Source organism: Anthonomus grandis, chromosome 3 (genome assembly GCF_022605725.1).
Source record: "Anthonomus grandis grandis chromosome 3, icAntGran1.3, whole genome shotgun sequence".
In the NCBI taxonomy this organism is placed as follows: domain Eukaryota; kingdom Metazoa; phylum Arthropoda; class Insecta; order Coleoptera; family Curculionidae; genus Anthonomus; species Anthonomus grandis.
In genome coordinates, this window is record NC_065548.1 from 34,961,730 (window position 1) to 34,984,052 (window position 22,323).

At 31.3% G+C, this 22,323-nt stretch overlaps 1 protein-coding gene across 12 annotated transcripts in view; it reads right to left on the reverse strand.

Moving 5' to 3' along the window:
* LOC126734086 (centrosomal protein of 135 kDa-like) overlaps positions 1-22,323 on the reverse strand; it is a 437,952-nt gene that overhangs the window by 248,102 nt on the left and 167,527 nt on the right. For all 12 annotated transcript variants that reach the window (XM_050437596.1, XM_050437599.1, XM_050437603.1 and 9 more), the window contains one exon: positions 180-305. In XM_050437596.1, the coding sequence (XP_050293553.1) occupies positions 180-305 (126 nt within the window). The remainder of the gene's footprint in view (positions 1-179; positions 306-22,323) is intronic.

Here is a 22,323-nt window from a genome sequence, read left to right on the forward strand (position 1 = left end):
AAAGTCTGTTAAACGTAATCTTTTTAATATGAATAAGAATCTAATTGGAAGAAAACCAATACTATTTAGATTTCTAAAAATTTGGTGACTATTTATTAAAAACTCCGAATTTGCCTTTAATCATAACACATGAGAACAAGACAATACATGAACAAGTAAAAAAAAATACAGTCACTTACCTATTTTCTAACAATGCTACTTCTTTCAGTTTTTTTTCGTTTTGATATTCCTTCTCTAAATCGGTCAGTTCCTGTTGTTTACTGCGGACTTCCTGATTCTGGCTCGCATTTTCAGATAAAAATTTACTAAAAATAAAGTAAATAAGGTAAAGTTTGTTAAATGTTTCTTTGAAAGCAGTAATTATAACAAAATGCGATGATTTTATGACGTACTACACGTACACACCGCGTCCGGTATGCGGTTTTCGCATTACTGTATCTTTTTATAAAACGAAATATGCCTTTGTCAAAAATTGGACAGCAGTCAGTTTTTAATTTACACAATGATTTTAACAATTTTGGATTTTGAGATCCTTTTTGTATCTCCATTATTATGTAGCATATTAAAAATGTAAGAAATGATTTTGATAGGAATTTTTTCGTAGATCACGATTATCTTAAGATTTTGAGATAAAAAATAAACTTAAGTTTTTTAAATAGAAACTTCTTTTTTTAAAATATATAACCCTATCACTTATTCTTTAAAATGACTAAATAAGAAACGATTTCGTAAAACAATTACATACCTATTATTTTAATCTTTTTAAGGCTATGGCACAATGATAAATTCTTCTTAGAACTATCAATTAAAAAAAAGGTGTATTAACTATTTTTTTTATATTATTTTATATTTTGTATATTATTTATTATTTATTTTCTCCTTTTTAAAAATTTTATCCAGTGAAAAATTTCAGCTAGGAATTCAGAAAAATCAGCTAGGAATAGCCGAATAATAATTAACAATATGTCATAATGGTCCATCTTGTTAAAAATATATATTGTTTAAATTTTCCAAAGGAACATTTTCTGAAGGCTATTTAAATACCGATCTGTTGTTAGCACTCCTTCAAAGATTCTAAAAACTAGTTGGCCACCCAAAAAGAACATGCAATATTAAACCCGAACTGAGAATAATATGAGGATTTTCTTGATGCCAATGTCTGCTATTATTACTTATCAAAGATTCCATCTTATAAAAAATATGCTCCATATTACAAATCGGCCAAAGTTAATGGTCAATTGTGTCTGGGCAATATACCATTTACAAAAGAGTAAGCGACGTTTAGCGTCCCCATGTCGTAAATTTTGAACAATTCTTTTCCTTGTAAGGATGAAATTTATGTATTTTTAGAATCAAATGGGCCTTGCCTTTCTTACCTCCGACTTCAGACTCAATGACTTTACAAGATGTAATTTAGAAATTTTCAACCATTTCAGATCCTCGACAAGCAACTGCTTTAGAGAACACAAAGCGCCCCAGACGCCACTTTGGTAGCCAGGTAGAAGATCTTCCTACCAGTGTCTTCATCGGTTATCTTAAGGGCTAAATAGTGTTTTTCCCCCGTAATCTCTAATTATAGCCGAAAAATATAATTTTATTCCCATTTTCTTTTATTTTTAGGCTCGGATAGGTATATATAAATGAAAATTCTATTTTTCCACCTATTTTCTATATCATCGTTTCATTTTCTAAATAGTGTCAGAATCGCCTGGAAAGAGTGTTTTTTTCCCTTAATTCTAATTTTCAGATTGAAATCAGGATATGTAAATGCGAAATCGACCTATTTTCTATATCCGACGTAGCTCTTGAATTTTTCTATAATTTAAAAGTTTCCCTAATAAGTTTCTGTGAAGGTGATCGATCATGATGGTTTCCAGAACTTTGTATGGCCCATCCCAAGATGTTTGAATTTTGGTGACAAACGCTTCCGCCTCTTAGGGTCGCAAAGTCAATCCAAGGCACCGTTGTTGCGACCTTTGGTCTTTGGAATTCACAACATATGCGTCCTTCATCCGATCGCTGGCATCTTGAATGTTATTCATAGTCCTTCCCAGCAACATTGGTTCTTAGCGGTCAGCCACACTTTATATCGCATGGGAGACGAAGTTCTCTTCCCATCACTATTCGAGCCGGAGACTCGTCTGTGCTTCCATAGATGGATTATCGATAAGCCAGCAGGAACAAACGAAGCAACTTATTCCAGCCTCTTTGGTGCCTAGAAACTACTTTGGCCAAATACCAAGATTCATTGATCCTATTCATTCGTTTCACCATGCCATTTTACTGCGGGTGTAATCTTTGGTCTGAATGTAGCCTCAAAAGTACACCAAGTCGGCAGATCCATTATTTTATTAAGAGGTTGGCGACAGTAGAGGATTCCTGGTTTGGTAGGGAGTATATCTCAATACATTTGCTGAAGTAGTCCTTTAGGTCTGCGTTGCTATTAAAACAGTAATCAATTGCCACTAGTGTTTAGACGAAGCAAAAGAAAATCGATAACTGCCTGAAAGAAATTTAAAAAAATCCTTGACAGCATAGAAATTCCTTGGAAAGTTTTTGTTTAAAATTACTGCAAGTTCTTGTAAAAATTAAGGAATCGCCACTTGAGCCTGAAAGAAGCTGAAAAACACTGTAACTAGCTCAAAAAATTAGTTACGCAGCCCATGTAATTATAGTACAGCAAGTATTATATTCATGCGGCTATTTGGCAATATGAATATGAGCAGCTTTAGTTGGAGACCGCCACCCATTTGTCTCTTTCAGCTTTATACAAAGTTTACTTTATTGATAAATAAATAAAGCCATTTATTATTATTTACTACATTACTATTGCATATTTCACTTAATTCACTATTTGAAGGAGTTTCCATTACCGAGATCTTAAAAAGACTGACATTGCTCTATTCTGATAGTCTAGATAGAAGAACACAAAGTCACGGTCTCATCAAATCCATATAATTTTTTTAAAAGCTACACGTGTTTCGCTCCCAAGAGCATCATCAGACCTAAGTGAAATTAAATAATTTTTTTGAGACCGAGACTTTGTGTTGTTCTCCTTTGATTTAAATCTATAACCGTTTTTATGTCTGCAATTGTCACTTTGAAGAGTACTGCAAAGTGCCAACCAGTAAGAGAGGACTCAAAAGAGCAGCAATACCTACTCTTAACATTGAAGGTAAGTAAATGAATGAATTACTATTAAAAGAATATCTATGTAAATCTTATGTAGTAAGATTTACATATATACTTATGTAAGTTATTTTATTATTTTATTTTTTTCCTTAAATTGTTGGTACAAATTGGTGGCAAAACTAAAATATAGGGACCCATATTTTTTTAATTTTTTTTCAATGAACAGGGTTTTCAATTTTGAATTTATTGCAATTAAAATTTCCACGTTTACTTATATCTATCTACCCTACCGCTCAAAAGTATTTGCCTACATATGACTGTTTTAAAGTTATGACTAAAAATAATAAACCCATCTATTCATATTCTTATGAAACGGTTTATTTATAACAAAATGGATATAAACAATACATTTTTCAATTAATTAAATTTAAGAAAATCAAATTTTGGATTCATCTACATGTCCGCCTCGTTTTTTTGATAATAGCTTCACAGAGTTTCGGTAGTCTTCTAATTAATTTGTCAAAAGTTTCCTGAGGTATCTTGTGCCACTCTTCTTGGATGATCCTCCACAAAACTTCTTTTGATGTGGGGCATGATTATCGCACTTGTCTATCCAGTTCATCCCACAGTAATTCGATAGGATTGAGGTCCGGTGATTGTGGGGGCCATACCATAACTTTCAGAAGATGTTGCCTTTGTAATTGACCTAAATATTGCTTGCACAATTTCGACGAAACCTTGAATTTCCACTCGTCACTCCAAAGAACTTTCTTCCAGTCATCAATGGTCCATTCTTTGTGTGATTGGGCCCACTCAAGTCTTTTCTTCTTATTAACATCCTTCAGTAGGGGTTTTGATACAGCTAAACGTCCATTAAAACCAGCATTATAAAGTCGCCGTTTTACTGTCGAAACACTGACCGCTTGTTTTACGCTCCTTGTCGATTTTTGCTGTGATTTCAGGGGCGGGAAGGCGTCTATTGCGTTTACTTGTAATTATAATATTTAAATCCTCCTTTGAACTTGTTGCCTTTTGCCTTCCCGATCGAGGTTTGTTGCTAATAGTCCCTTCTCTGGTCAATTTCCTAACATTATAATCGACAGTCGGCTTCCTGGAATTCCCAAATCCGTCGAAATTTGACGGTTAATCTTTTCAGCCTTATGAACTCCAATGATAATACCTGTCCTTGGTATTTTTGTATTAAAAAAATATTTTTTAGGTGGAAAAAAGTAAAGCAATATTTTTTAATATTCGTTTTTATTTCATTTCTAATAAATAAAAAAAAAACATAATGTATATTTTGTAAAGTACCCGTTATTCTTAATTACATCTTCACAACGTTTTAGCATAGATCTTATTAGCTTAGAAATAATCCCTGTATCCATATTCACCCATGCTTCCTTCAATGCTTCAAACAATTCTTGCTGATTTTTATAAGATTTTCCTCTGATTTTGGAATCTAAAGTGTCCCACAGATTCTCAATTGGATTGAGATCAGGGGATTGTGAAGGCCATTCCATTACATTAATGTTTTCCTTTCTGAACAAAGCTTTTATGAACCGAGAAGAATACTTGGGATCATTGTCCTGTTGAAATAAATGTCTTAAAGGCATAGTATCATCAACATATGGAATCATTTGGCTCTCTAATACGAGCCCTAACACTATATATTGGAACAAGTAGTCATTTTACGAATAAAATTCCAGTTTACTGTAATTCTTTTAATTTATTTTTTTTATTTAAAAATAATAAATTAATAACATTTTTTATGCTTTAGAGAATTATTTTTAAGGTTTAATAAAATTTTGATGTTAAATAACATTTATTTAATTGTTTGATAAACAAAAAATGTTGACAACTAAATGTTGGAACATGGGTTGCTTTTGCTCAAATTTTTCCAGTTTTATTAGTATGACGCGAAGATGGCTTTGAAAAAACAAAAGTAAGTAGTGCGTTGTCAACAATAAAAATTTTAATGCGTCACTTGACCATTAATAATCAATTACTGTCATTTTTATTACGAGTAAAATACAATAATGGCTCGTGGAAAACCTACTGATCTAAAAGTGCGAGAAATTATTATCCGGCAGTACCATAAAGGAAAAACAATGCGAAAAATCTCCAGTGAATTAAATGTTGCAACAACTACTATATTTAATATAATTAAAAAATATGGTGAAACTGCCAGTATTGGTGTTCGCGGCAAAAGTTCAGGACGTCCAAAAGTTGTTTCTCAAAGAAATGTAAGGAACTTGATTAAAATTTGTAAGTCGGGAAGAAGAAATACTCTACGAGAAGTAACTGCAAGGTGGAATAGAGAAAGTGGGATAAATGTTTCCAGAGAATGCTGCCGCAAATATATCCACAAGAGCGGTCTTAGTTTTTATAAGGTATGTTTAATAGGCTGTTCTGTGCTACATTATTTTCATTTTTCTCATTTTTTCGCCTAGGCCAAAGAAAAACCATTGTTAACGGAGACTCAAAAAAGGAATCGTTACATTTGGGCCAAATCAAAACTCTCGTGGACCAAAGAAAATTGGAGCAAAATTATTTATAGCGACGAAAGCAAATTTGATGTCTGTGTCGGAGATTATCGAAAGCGTGTGATTCGGGACAAAACAGAAGCATTCCATAAGGATTGTCTTAAAAGGACTGTAAAGTTTCCACAGGGCATCATGGTGTGGGGTTGTATAATAGTGGTTTTGAACAAACAAAACTTGGATTCATCGCTCCAGATTACCTTTTTCCAATCATACTCTGTATAATGTAGATGCGTTTTGGCAAAACTTAAACGGGAACGTCTATTTTTTTTGACAGCAGCGGTTTTTTGGCAGGTCTTCTGGCAAATAACTTGGCCTCTAATAGTCTATTTCTCACCGTCCTCGAAGTCACGTTTACTCCAAGCTCTTCGGATATGCGGTGCTTTATCTTATTGGATCCCAGAAAAGGCTCATTTTTAGCAATTTTGATAATTTGTTTATCGGTATATGGAGTGGTCTAGAGTGTCTCCCTGACTTTTTCTTAACAGATAAATCGCTATTTATACGAAACTGCTTAATTATACGAGACACGATAGATCTATGTAACCTAAATGTCTTTGCAATAGCAATCTGCTTTTGACCACTTTTGTATAAATCAACAATTCTATTTTTAATATCGACAGATAAATGTTTACCGCGAGGCATCTTAAGCAGCCAAATACCGTCAACTTATCAGTTTAAACTAACACTAAGTAAAATATTTTGCACGATTTGAGAAATATTTAAAAAATGTTGATATAAGATTTTTGTATCTTATTTCAAATATTAAAAAGAATATATGGTGGGCAAATACTTTTGAGAGGTAGTGTAGTGTGAGAGTATATAGAATGATATTACTATTTTATTTTTTAAATAAAAAATTATGTTTTACTAGCAAAAGATCTTTCAAGTTCTTAAGTTCAGTCCTCTTACCACTGGGGGCTTTGGGTATAAAACATTCACCTTGAAAACTATTTTTTTTTCTTTTTTATACTAATAAAACAGATTGATGAGTTATTAAAAATAAATTTTTGATTATTGGGCATTAAAGTATTTTATAAAAAAGTGAAAATTGCTTGTACTCATACATCTTGTACTCAATATTACCTTTTGGCTGAGGGGAACAAAATAATTTGATATTTTAAACCCCGCATCTTCAACAGGGGGGTTACATAATATATACTTACCTCAAATTGTTGTTTCCGAGAGCAGCTTTTCAAATATTAAAGATAATGGATCTGTCTTTAGTTGATTTTGAAAAATATGAATAGCTACAGATTTTAAACTTGAAAACAAATGATAAAACATCAAGTAGGTACTTTATAAAAAAATGAGTCATATCTTTTAGAGTGATATGACTTAATCCTCTGAGTTTGAGATGTGGATTAAAACATTCAAAACAATAAAATTTTGGCTTAGATACCAACTTTATATACGAATTCATTAAATTATGTTAGTGAGGTTCAAAATATCATATTAATTTTTGAGGTTTAAGCTTTAATAGAAATAAATTTAACTTTAAATAAAAAGTTATTCAAAGAGTACCTATACAAAAATCATTACTTTGTATTATGGTAAGCCGTTTCCAATCTACGAGTGGCTTGTAGTAGGTGTTAAGAAAAAGTATTTATAACTTCATTCTTAGGTACCTACCTACATATATTATTAATCATTTTAATTTGCTTTAAAAAATTTTTTGCAAGATTTTTTATATATGTAGATCCTATTTATAAAAATAAATTAATTTTAACATCTTGAATTTCTGCGAGTAAAAATTATTTACATTAATTTATGTCATCTGGGAAGCAACTTTATATTTAAAGCAATATTTATTTTTTAGGTATGATGCTTATAATGCTGAGCTATTATTAAGCAATAAATATAATAAATGGCATATATTATGCAAAAGGTAAGATTTCTTCAAAATTCAGAATAGAATATATTTATATAGATTTTTGATATGTTTTACATGATAATTATTAACTAATGATGACATTAACGAATTAATGTTATAATTATTGAAATATTTATTTTTAAAATTAACGTTGAGAAGACGTCGACAATGCTTTTAAATTAATGCATTTTGATACTTAATTATGTTTCAATTAGATTTGGATTTTGTTTATATTTTAATTAAAACCTTTTCATTTTACTCAACATTTGTTAAAATAACAAGTACTGCTAATTGCCTTTTCCCAAAAGTTTTTTTTAGCACTTCCCACCAAAAAATTATTATATCCATATATTCTAAAATTACTAATCTTTTAGCTAAACTAATGTGGTAGAAAATATCTTAGATGTACCATGGAGATAGGTGATGAGAAATCCTGATATGCTTTAAATCAAAAAGATATTCCAGAAAATACCTTATCTGATATGGAAATAATTGATGCTCTAATAGAAAATTCCAACAATCAAACAGATATTGAAAAAGTACCATTACAAATTATACCTAATGCCTCAAGGAAAAAGGAATCTGCTGAGAAACGTGAGTATACTTACATATGTTTACATTTATTTTATCTATTTTATATAAGTCATTTATTATTATTATTATTATATTTATTTATTTTTTTCTCCTCACTAGTTCTTATTCGTTTTTTTTAATGCCAATTTTATTGATATTCCTTTAAACAAATGCATTATTTGAATATTTAAAAAAGATGTTTTTAGGTCTTGAAAAAAGAAGGTTTTCATTAAAAAGTTTAAATGTTCGTCGTTCCATTGAGTTGACACCAAAGGCCAAAAAATTATATTACGAAATTAACATCTTGGAGGAGTGAAATATATAGAATGGAAAAAAAAATTAAATATTACCAAGAGAGAATAGGTATTGCCGTAAAATATGTCAATTCCACAGATTTTAAAAACCTCTTAAAACATATTAATAGTCCTACTTACAAGTCTATTATGTGCCAAGTTACCAATCAAAAATAGTTACCGCAAGCTAGAAGGTACACTATGGATCAAAAAAATTTAGCCTTATCAATTTTCAAGACTAGTGGGAAAGGCTACCGATTTCTCAGCAAAATATTTACTTTGCCAAGTACTGCCACTTTGCAAAGTGTATTATCAAAAATACCACTAAGACCAGGAATAAATGAACACATCTTTAAATCTCTTAAAAAGAAGGTGGAAAAAATGAAACTTTGCGTTCTGGTATTTGATGAAATTTCGTTGGAAGCCAATCTTTCCTATAATCAGAGGGAAGATAATATAATGGGTCTTGAAGAATATGGAGAAAAGCGAGCTGTTTTGGCGGATCATTCAAATGTTTTTCTTTTAAGAGCTATATCAAGGCATTGGAAGCAACCAATAGTATTTACTTTTAGTAGTCGACCAGTAAATAGTACAAAGCTAAAAGTAATGATTAAAGACATAATAGAGGAATGTCAGAAAATAGGTTTGACAGTAATGGCAACGGTTTGTGACCAGGGGTCAACCAATGAAAAGGCAATAAATCTACTCTTAGATGAAACTCTTGAAGAGTTTAACCGTAAGAACCAGGAAAAAAACAATTTTGGATTTTTAGTAAATGGGCAAGAACTGCAAGAAGTAGTCCCATTGTTTGACGTCCCGCATTTATTTAAGTGCATAAGAAATAACCTTTTAAACAAAAATTTACATTTTGTTCAAGAAGCTCAAACCAAAATTGCCAAATGGGATCATATTACAACTTTTTACAACTTGGATAATGATAAGAGTAATCCAGATCTAAGGTTATGTAGCAAATTACCAGACCAGCATATTATTCCTCATAAAATTAATAAAATGAAAGTGAAATGCTGTACACAAGTGTTTAGCCACACTATTGGAGTTCTGATGAAAAGAATTTCTCGCTGGGGTAAGAAAATTAATTGAAAATTATTTTTTAATTATTTATATATCACTGTTTTTTTAGACATAAAAGACAACTGTTTTTTACTAACAAATGAATTTTTCTATAATATTTTAATTGATGTTCGGAGGTAAACTGGAATTCTAAAAGAAATGTAATAATATTTCTTGAGGTTACCTGAATATTGATTGAAATATTATAGGGAAATTAATTAATATTGGCTATTAATATTTAAACAGATTCTTAATGTTCATTTCTCAATATTTGGTCAAGGGGCCGGTATACATTTTTACACGTAACTTTGCTAGTTCGGATCGCATCCACCGTTTTGTGGCGTTTTGGTCCGCAGAACTTTATTCAGAGGTTTGTCTTCTATCCTTGGTCTGTTTTCTGTGTGTTCCACTGTCTTTCGTGGATCTGACTATCTGTCAGCTAACAGAACAATGGCGCACGGAGGGATTCTCATTCGATTCACGGTAGTCGTACGAGACGGTTGTGTCTTCGCTCGTCGGCTCCGCTGGTTTTGTATTCTTTTTCGTTTTGATCTATTTTTTGACCTCTCAATCTTCCTTTTTTATCTGACAGTTGATTAAAAAAAAATAATTTTTTCTCTAATGATTGCGTGTTTTGTGTAATTTTTAGTTCTCTAGAATACTGCAAATGCGCTGGACATTTAGTTTTTAAATATTTTTTATGCGCACGGTCCCTAAGTTTCATTAAAATTTTTATATTTTGTGTTATCCAAGGACAAACCGGTTTTTCCTTGATTTTTTTAGTTTTAATAGGTGCATGCCTATTTAGGATTGTCAAAATGTTTCTGTTAAAAAAGTCAACTTTTTCATTAATATCAGTCATGCAGTACATCTCGTGCCAGGGAATAAATTCCCCATCATTATAAAAATTTTCGATGTTTATTGCGTTATAATCTCAAAACGAAATATGTTTTCCTATCGCCTTTGTATTCTCAAATTTAAAAATCCAAAAAATGATATTATGGTCTGAAATGGTATCTGAGATGGGCACTGATAGTGACTTCAAAGAAATCAAACTATCGCTGCTTACGATGTAGTCAATAAGACTTGATATATTCAAATGATCCACCGACAAAGTTTCCGAGAAATCTTGTAGACACACTCCCATACCCTCATCGACATTCGACACCTGCGGACCGTAATGGTTATTAGCCATGATCCAAATACCTTAAATAGGCCCCCTCCCCGGTGCCCACCCCCATCGCATCGCCACCCCCGCAACATCCAAGATTATGCATAACCTAAATGCTAAAATACTCCCAAAAATAAAAATTAAACAAAACAATTAAACTAAAAAATAGAAAAATTAAAAAAAATACCAGTAATAAAATAAACCAAAAATTGTAATATCACCAACCAAAACAAACCAAAACAAACCAAATCCGCTCATTTCATAAAGGTGTATATCCTGTTATGGAGGCTATAAAAATTAGGCAATTTTAATAGCAGATTGACCAAGAGTGCCTTTACATACATGTAAATAAATAAATTTTATCTTGTTTTTGTTCACTTATTTGAGACTGCAAAAATAAAGTCATTACAATTTATTTATCCTTTTAATTAATTTGACTATGGTGGGATAATATAATAAAAATAATATGATATTACCGGTTACATACCGCATATTAGAAAAAGAGGTAGCACTTATATGTATGTAAAAAATCAACAGCCCCACATCTAAACCAACATGAAATATTATGTTTCTCTTTTCCAAAAGTCAAAAATGTACTTACAACACTGAAAAGTCCTATTCTCAGTTCTCAAACCTGGATATTTTTATTTTGATTTTTTATTGCAGACAGTTTATTAACATCACTAATTCTATGCACGGTGCCTTTAAACTTCACATATATGTTGCCGTTAAGAACCCACACATCTTTTTTTGTAAATTCACTCATCGCACTGTTTAATAACGCCAACCGGGACTACGTAAGATCTTTTATTTGAATGTCACTGTTTTTAAGAAGTTTTCGGGATTTAAGAACAGCTACACGCGTCACGTCATTTGAAAACTGAACCAATATAGAGGGCGGCTTATCGGTGACATTTTTTTATGTCGGAATGTTGAATATTTAATTTCAACTGTTTGTTGACCAGGTCGAGGATTGTGTTGTTTAGATGTTCACCTTGATGCACTTTGACACCAAATATTCGTACGTTAAGACTGCGCAACGATTGCTCTTGTGAATCCACTTCTCTTTTTAATTGTTGGTAACCTTGTTTGAGGTTACTTACTTCAGTTATAAGGGCTGTAATTTTTTTATTCTGCTCAGCAATCCTTTCCTCGAATTTTGTTTCGATGATTTGGACTACTTTGTCAGCCACTTCCTAAAGAAATTTTTTGTTAAAAACACTCATGATGACAGAGTTTATTTCTCTGAGATCGGTCGTTGATAGACCCATCTTTCGATTCAACGTGGTCAACAGTTTAAATCAAATTTTGACTTGTGTGCACACTAAACAGAGATTTCTATTACACCGGCTACTTTGCACTACACTTCCCACTGTTTAAAAATAATTTTTGGTACTTATGGATATGTAAATTTTTAAAATAAATTACGGAGCGGCTCGAGTATGTATGTCAGTACTGCAGCGCCATCTCTTGCCTTGACAAAAGAGAGCGGTTCGCTATTTGCTAGGACTTGATAGTCGAGCTCACTGCCAAGAAATGTTTAAAATATTAACTCTTCCATCTTTATTCATATTTGCTTGGTTCGCAAGCATATATCAGAAATTCCTAATAGACCAACGCGCGCAGTTCGCAATTCGAAACGCAGAGCATGATCTTTATGTGCCAATCCCAAGGTCAAAATTAATAAAAAGCTCTATTCTTTACGGAGCTAGAAAAATGCACAATCATCTGCCTTTGGAAATTAAATCATTGACATCTTTTCCTCGATTTCGCAATGCTTTGAAATCATATTTACTAGAGAGAGCTTTATATGCAGTAGATGATTTTTTTTTTAATTAATTTTTAAGTATCATGCACGCACTGGCTAATTATTAAATTTTTTATGATGTAGAATAGCAATATTTTGAATTGCTAAATTTCTATAAAATTTTTTATGACTTTTTAAGCATTATATTAATGTTTTTGACTGTTTTTGTTACTTTTTTTTTTACTTTTTTTACTTTTTTTTATTTTACTTTCTTGTTAATATTTTTATTTACTTTCCTTTTTTTCTTACTTTTTACATTTAGTATAAGAAATTTGACCAGGTACATTTATGTCTTTTGTACCCAGTTTTGTATATATTTATTTAGTACTTGTTTGATTTCTATATTTGTGTGTTTTGCTTTGTATGTATAGCTTTGTCTACAATTTTTTTTAATTTTTTTGACAATAAAGCTTATTTGATTGATTTATTTATTTTCTAAATGTTTATAACTTTTGCAATTTTTTAATACAATTTTTCGCCACAACATTCTATTATTCCGAATCGAATTGGCTATTGTATTTATTTTTAGGACGCTTACATCTATTTTAGAATTTTTTTGACTTATTGACAACTATATATGCAAATACTAAGATTTCATCATAGATAGGCATGAAATGTTATGATTAAAAATAAAATAATGACTCGATGATATTTAGTGTGTAGATAATAAAACATTCGCACAGTTTGTATGATATTATGGTGCTGGGGAAGTTACATTTAGCCGCTGTACGAGTAACACAGTTTATGTTAATACATCTGTTGTTTACCTACCACAAGGCGACATAGCTGCTCAAGCCTTTCTTACTTTAAAGCTATTATAGTAAATGTATCCATTACTAATATCACAGATTTAACTAGCTAACGCAAGCTAGCTAGTTAAATTGCGTTAGCTAGTTAAATCTGTGTTAATATCATATAATTTTCATAATATTACTTTTAAATAGTCATTTTCCTTTTACCACCACTTTTCCACTTTTAAATGATCATATGCTGTGCCTAGTTTTCAGGATGGTAAATAAAGTAAAGTTTACTGTAAATAAAAATTTTAAAAGGGAACATGGGCAATGATTAGTTTTTATTAGGTTTATACAAAATTTGTTGGTCTTGTTCAGCAAATAAGGAAATAATAAAGAGAAATCGTCCTAAAAATGACCTCAAGTTAAACGCGACATTCGACAATGCTATATACAGCTATGTCAAACATGTCAACAGTGACAACTATTGTCGGACAACGATTTCTGAGTCTCCCAAAGGAATTTTTGGGGCGGGAATCTTTTCTAAGTTAAGTTATCAATCACTCTACACAGGTAATTATTAGTTTTTTAGAAATATCTATTTCGTTTGCCTCCTCCGATCTAAACGATATGAAAACGTAGCAAGATTACGTATCTAACGTCCGGATATTCTTGATCCGATTGGCTAACCAGCATTATGGTCGACTAAAGTTCCAACCATCACCACGCTGTGCAGTTCACAACAAGTAAACAGATGCGTTGGCATTTTTTAAATTTTTCTACGAAACGTCGATTTTATTCATCTTTTGTTGTTGTTTGTGAATTATTATTTGTTGTTTACTTGTTATATATTCGTTATTAGTTGTTATAAAGTGATGATACTGACAACATGGAAATATTCCACGTGTAACAACACCACGAAAGTTTCAACAACTAAAAAAAGACCATAGGCATAAGCATTACCAACGGTAAAGATGTATACAGGGTGGTCCGGTTTCGATGGCGGAAAATTAAATGGCCGACGGAGAACGGAAAAATAATGAGTTTGCTATTATAAATAATATTCGAAAAATGATTCGTTAAAAAATTACAGGGTGTCAAAATTCTAATTAAAAAAATCATTTTTTTTTATTTTTCTTAAACCACTTTAGATATTTTAATGAAATTTGGCACGTTTAGACAGTTAATCAGGACGCATCTTCTTATGCAAAAATTAATAATTTTATCTACCAGTGGCGTGAGTGCGAGCCGATCTTCATACAAATTTAATTAAAAAAATGATGCGCCACTGTTTTTTTTTAATTTCTTTTTTTTATAAAATCCTTGTTTAGTTTACAATAAAAAATATCTCTTTACTTTTTGTCGTACGACACACTGTTTGCGAGTAAAAAAATAAATTTTTATAAATGCTGATTTTTTTTTATTAAACAAAAAATATAAAAATACTAAATTTAATTAAAGACTAAATTACTTTGTTGGGTTCTAAAAAAAACACAAGAATCTGGATTCCGAAATTCAAATAAATAATGAATATAATGATGCCGGCAAGAAGGCAATGCATGCATAAAACAAAAGACGGTTTGTTTGTATTTTATTATGACAGTTAATTATTTAAGTATGTCAAATTATTGCGTTGGTTAACTTATTAATTTTGCTATTGTTTGTTAAAAGTATTGTGAAAAATGCGCTTTTCAAGTAATGAATACGCTGATATTCATTTTGGTTATGGATTTTGTGATGGAAATGCGGAAGCGGCAGTTCGTGAATATCGAAGTCGGTATCCAAATAGAAGAATTCCAGATGCTCGCGTGTTCATTAGAACGCATCAAAATTTTAGGAACTTTGGTCTACGTAGTAATAATGAACAATACCGCAACCAGAGAAATAATAATGAAAATCGTGTACTGCGCACATTTGATAATAATCCAAGGCTGAGCTTTCGCAAGGCAGCTCAACAACTTCAAATTCCTAAATCTCAAATATTGCGAACCTTACACGCTGACCACAGGCATGCATATCACCTACAGCCTGTTTAGGGTTTACACCCTGGTGATGCTGAAAAGAGAGTAGGATTTTGTCAGTGGCTTTTAAACTCAACAGAGGAAAATCCCGACTTTTTACACAAGATACTTTGGACGGATGAGTCTTGTTTTACAAGACGCGGAGTGATAAATTTTCATAACAATTATGTTTGGGCACGCAATCCTCACGCAATTCGGCCAAGATCGTTTCAAAATAAAGTTTCCCTTAATGTTTGGTTGGGCGTTATTCGTGATAATGTTTGTGGTCCGCATTTTCTACCTCCAAGGCTAAACTCACAACTATTTCTGGAGTTTTTAAATAATAGTCTGCCGGATTACATTGAGGATTTACCCATTAATTTGAATTTAACCATTAACATGAAAGTTGGATACAACTGGATGGAGCCCCCCACATTTTGGAATAGGTGTAAGAAACTGGCTTAATAATAATTACCCTCGAAGGTGGATTGGCCGGCTAGGGAGGAATGATATTAATGTTAAAAATGATATTGGCCTGGCCACCCAGGTCACCGGATCTTAATCCACTAGATTTTTACGTTTGGGGAAACATTAAGGATAAAGTTTACGCTAATCCCGTATTTAACAGAAAGGAATTAATCTTAAGAATTCAGGAAGCATGTAATGACATGCAAAATCAAAATTTTGTGGTACTGGCTACAATAAACTCCTTAATAACTCGGTGTAGAAAATGTATTGAGGTCGGTGGGCTGCATTTTGAACAGCTTCTTTAATTATAAATTGTTTTTATTTTGCTATTGTTTTTAAACGAATTAAATGTGTTATCTTCTTATGTGTTTTTATAAATCAGCATTTTTACGCGCAAACGGTGTGTCGTACGACAAAAAGTAAACAGATGTTCTTTATTTTAAATTAAACAAGAATTTTAATAAAAAAAGGAAATTTAAAAAAAAACAGTGGCGCATCATTTTTTTAATTAAAATTAATTAAAATTGTATGAAGATCGGCCCGCACACACGCCACTGGTAAATAAAATTAATAATTTTTACACAAAGAGATGCGTCTTGATTAACTGTCTAAACGTGCTAAATTTCATTAAAATATCTAAAGTGGTTTAAGAAAAATAAAAAAAATTGATTTTTTTAATTAGAATTTTGACACCCTGTAATTTTTTAACGAATCATTTTTCGAATATTATTTATAATAGCAAACTTATTATTTTTTCGTTCTCCGTCGGCCATTTAATTTTCCGCCATCGAAACCGGACCACCCTGTATATTTTAAACAATATTGGTAAATATATTCGATAAGGAGCTACTTAAAATTAAAATTACATTAGCAGTTAGTAGTTATATTTCTCGGAACAAAGTCTTTAAAAAATGGTATGGTTTTTAATGCTTTCCTATTTTATTAATAATATTTATTATTGTAGGTTATACCATTAGGTATCAACAACATATTTTTAAAAGCTATTAATTTTTTAATAATTCTTTTAACCTGGTTTAGTATAACACATTATTGTATGTACAGGGTGGCCAAATAAGCGAGGTAAGCGGCTGTATCTCAGGACCTGTACATCTGGCAACAATGGAATTTGTTTTATTATTATAAGTGGCCATGAGAAAATTCTGGAAATTATTTTTAAGTTCCGTATTTCACCGCAAGAGGGCGCAACTAAAAATTAAATAAAAGAAACGTCTTTTTCTCCGAAAACTTAAGTATTAACTTATACTTTTGATATTATTTTTAGTAAGCCTAGATAATTTGCTATAATTTTGGTTTTATGAATCATTGACGTACGAACGATAGTAGGGGTGGGGGAAGCTATTGAAAGTGGAATCATTAAAATCGGTGTAAATTCTAAACCACTTATTCGATTTAAGCGATTCAAAATTTATTTGCAAGATAAATGTAGCTGCTTTAAAAGTCTGATCTCATCACTACCCTATAGTTCTTAGTAAAACCGCCAGAGGGCGCAATTTGTAATAATTCCAGTTTTTTTCATTTTGCTCCAAAAATTCAAATAAAATGGTAGATTTTTGACATCATATTTAAAAAGTAGATAAAATTTGCAAAAATATTGTGAAAACCGCACGATGATATCTTTGCTTGTTTAAAAGTTATAGCGAATTAAAGTCTTTTACGCACCGAGTCCAAACTTATATACCGCCATCTAGCGCTCGGCCTTAGAATGTCTAGTTAACGTATAGTAGGCGGCAAAAACAAAAGAAACTTTTAAAAAGGATTGTATGGAAACGTCAAATATTTATTAGACGGCCAGTTTAAATCTGTTTTCAATTTTCTTTGCTCGATTTTTTGTAAAATGCCTTTAACAAATAATGAAGCTGTGGATTTGATTGCGGTTTTCTTTGAGTGCTTTCAAAATGCAGCAATAGCTGAAAGACAGTATGCCCTTCGCTATCCAGATCGCCGCCATTATGGCAGAAGAATTTTTCCACGGTTGGTATAGCGACTACGCGATACTGGGAGTTTTAGTCGGCCCAAATTTAGAAGGCGTCGCTCTACTGGAAGAACTGAAGAAAACATTATTAATGTGTTGGCCTACGTAGAGTTTAATAGGCATATTGGAACTCGTGCGTTATCTTTAGATTTGGAAATAGCTCGAACTACTGTTCAAAATATACTTAAAGACCACAGGTAATACATCTTTTTATTATAATTTTCTTCTCGAATATAGGCATTTCTTTTTATTTTAAGGCTACACCCTTTTCATATAATCCTACACCAAGCTCTAAACGAACATGATTTTGAGCGCCGAATTGATTTTTGCCAATGGATACTAGCAATGATTCGCGAAAACAGGGATTTTCTGTTACAGATTCTGTGGACCGATGAAGCCACTTTTTATAGCGATGGGAAAGTCAACAGGCATAATATGCATTATTGGTCGGTTGAAAATCCTCGTTGGATGCGAGAAGTCCAGCACCAAGGCCGCTGGAGTGTAAACGTCTGGTGTGGCATTATCGGAATGAAAATTATTGGTCCTTATTTTTTTGATGGCACTGGTAATATTTTTTGTTGGTAATATTTTATTGGTAATATTTTTTTGCAATTTTTAACAAATTCCTTGCCTATTTTAATGGAAGATTTGACATTGGGAGTAAGACGGACCATGTATTTCCAATTGGACGGGTGCCCAGCACATTTTTCCCGTTTGGTGCGGCATCATATAAATAATTACTTTCAAGGGCGCTGGATCGGAAGGGGGAGTCTATATCCTTGGCCGGCCAGGTCACCCGACTTAACATGCCTAGACTTTTACTTATGGGGTCGTTTAAAAGATATTGTGTACCAAACTTTACCTACAACAAGACAGGATATGGAAAACAGAATCTGTGGTGCAATAAATGAAATATCAGCTGCTGAAATCGAAACAGCAGTTTTATCCACCCAAAGAAGGTTGGAAGCTTGTTTGGAATGTGATAGAAAGCAGTTTGAACACCTATTAAGGCATTAAATACCAAATATGTTTGGGTTTAAAATCGGTTCTTTTCAGGACCATAATTTAAATATAAAAAGAAATTCGTTAATAAAATTATTCGCCTTAAGAAAATCACATAAACTTCCAGTCATTCTGTGATACATAGGTATTATTAATTTATAATTTATCAATCAATTATTACTTTCATAATTTATTAATTATGACAACATCATGGTATCTTAGTTGTGGTAATACTAATTAGAGATTTTTAGGCGAGACACTAGATGGCGGTACGTAAGTTTAGGCTCGGTGCGTAAAAAACTTTAATTCGCTATAACTTTAAAACGAGCAAAGATATCATCGTGCGGTTTTCACAGTACTTTTGCAAATTTGATTTACTTTTTAAATAGGATGTCAAAAATATACCATTTAATTTGAATTTTTGGAGCCAAATGAAAAAAACTGGAATTATTACAAATTGTGCCCTCTGGCGGTTTTATTAGGAACTACAGGGTAGTGATGAGATCAGACTTTTAAAGCAGCTATATTTATCTTGCAAATAAATTTTGAATTGCTCAAATCGAATAAGTGGTTTAGAATTTACACCGATTTTAATGATTCCACTTTCAATAGCTTCCCCCACCCCTACTATCGTTCGTACGTCAATAATTCATAAACCAAAATTATAGCAAATTATCTAGGCTTACTAAAAATAATATCAAAAGTATAAGTTAATATTTAAGTTTTCGGAGAAAAAGACGTTTCTTTTATTTAATTTTTAGTTGCGGTGAAATACGGAACTTAAAAATAATTTCCAGAATTTTCTCATGGCCACTTTTATAATAATAAAAAAAATTCCATTGTTGCCCGATGTACAGGTCCTGAAATACAGCCGCTTACTTCGCTTATTTGGCCACCCTGTACATATTTTCATCTTTTTAAAGTTTTTGTTTAAGTCAACCATTGTCTAAATTCGCTTTATACTATAGGCCATAATTACCTCTTGTCTGACGCCAGAGACGCAAGTTAAATGATAGCTCCGGGCATTTGCTTTTTACGGTTACAAGTAACCTAAATTAATTTATATCTTAAAGCTAATTGAATCTATTTACAATAAAATCCATAAAATTTATAACAGTATTATTTTTTTTAATATTATTTTTGCTCTTAGAATAGATTATATCTATTTTTACTTTTAATTAAAAATCCAAAACAAATAAGGTAAATTTACGTTATTATAAGTGTTAATGTATAGCCGAAAATGTCCCCTTTTGACAATGGTAGTTTTTTTTAAAAGAAAGATCTTCTAAAAGAAAATTCTTCTAATTCTAATTATTTTGCTCAATTACTCAAAAGCATTAGACACGATTAACCATTAGTTACTGGATTCTAAACTTAAATAATCAGACTTTGATTTACCTGTTCTGGAATTTCTTACAAGTTATCTATCTTGAAGAACATAAAGCATATAATAGAAAGGTTGTTTCGAAAAGCTATATATTTTATCAGGAGTTCCTGGAGTTTTTATTATCTATACGTCGCATTTATTAACATCTTCAAAACACTGAAACATTGTTGCTTATGCTGATGATATGCAGTTGTATTTTTCATTTGACCCTAATGAGTTCATTGAAATTATAGTCCAGCGAGTAGACGTGGACGGAAAGAATTTAAAGAATGCAGAAAACAAAAATCTGTGGCATTTGCGAGATTGTCAGACTTCATTTATGAATTTCGTTATCTATTATTTATGAATTTTTGTATTAAAAATTACTTAAAATTTCTTTCGAATAGGACTAATTTCGCTAAAAATATCTAGATATTATTGTTAGTTTCACAGTTTTATACTATTAATAGTCTATTTATTAAATTAAACTTTTAATTAAAATACCCAAAGAATATTTCATTTTCAAATCACTAATAAGTGGCAACAAGTGTTTAGATGACGCAATTTCGGGTAATTAACAAACGTTAACATATTTAAAAAGTAAAACTTATATTGATATGTTTTTTGTATATATGTAGGATTTTGAGATTAAAAAAAATTATTTTTTTTTAAAGAAAATTGTATATTTTAGCGCTAGGTGATAGACTATTATATATATGTATATATATGTATGTATATATAACTATAATATATATATACTCCTTCACCCTCTTCCCCCCAGGGTCATCACCTTAAAAATAAAATTAATAAATTTTTTTGAAAATTTTCATAACTGAATGAATGAACTTATAAATATATATGCTATCACTAACGCGATTTCGCTTTTTAAAAAAGGTTTATTTATTAAGATAATTATTATTTAATTAAAATAATTATTAAAACTTTAAAATTCAAATGGACATAGATTTAATATACAACTTAAAATTAATCTTACAGAACTAACTTAAAATTATTATGTGTACTGTATTTATACAAAATCAATCTGAGTTGCTTCATCCAGTATTCTTGGCTGATTTTTCTTTATATCACCTACAAACCCAGTTTCTTCAAATTTTCTTACCAACTTCTGGATGTAATAATGCCCAACCTGCTTATCTGGGTGCCTCTCATTAAATATTGTGGCACTTCTACGAAAACAGCGATTTTGAGAACCATAAATAAATATCATTTCAACTCTTTCGGCGTTCGTATAAACCATTGTAAAAATAAAACTAGAGCAGTGAGAGAACTTTAAATCACAAAAAGAACCACGATATTACTAACCAAACCAAAAATTGAACATTTTAAGGCAAAATTTAAATAAACAAAAAACAACAAATATTTCGAGAATGGCAGGCATCGAAAATTTTCCTTTTTTTTACATCGCCAAATACCATTCCGACAATTCAATAATTTCAGTATAAGTGTACTATTTATTGGAGTTTTGTTTTGGCTTTTAACAATTCATTTTAGTATCAGAATAAATATTTTTATTCTGATAGTAAAATGAATTGACTAACATTTAAAAGGACATACATATCTCGGAAATGGTTGCATTGATTTTAATGAGTAAGACGGCAAAATATAGGGAATTAATAGACCTTTCAAACAAGGTATCACTCGACTACCGTTCCAATTTAAAATTTTTAAGGGGGTGGCTCTGGGGGTTAGGGGGATGATAGTATATCCCTAAAAAAATCATCATTTTGGTTCCCCCTTGTTACTATAGAAACGGTTTTAAGCATTTTTTTATATCTTTTACGGTTTAAAAATTATAAGCCATGGCTACTCTTGAAATTGTCACCCTGTATATATATATGTTGTATATATATATGTTATATGCGATTATATTGACCTTATGTAACACGATCCCACGGTCACGATCCCACCGTGTCGCAATAGCAACGACCGCCGGAACTTACTCAGCATATTTGGAAATATGGAATTTACCGTGAGATATGCCAATTAAGTAATCAATTTTAAATATAAATAGGATGTTTTCCAATAAAAAGTACAGTAGTATTATAATAAATTTAAGCACGTTACTCTGTCCATTTAATTTTTGAATAAATATAATTTAAAGTAAAAATATTGTTTTTTAAAAGTTTTAACAACTGGCGCAGTCGCATAGGATTCTTCAACGTCATTAGAACAAGGAAAAGGCCTAACTGGTGACGGTGGATTCCAATTCCAATGGTGAAATACTGTACGATTTAAACCATACGTCATTCAACAATTTGCCAATACTAACCTTATTATTA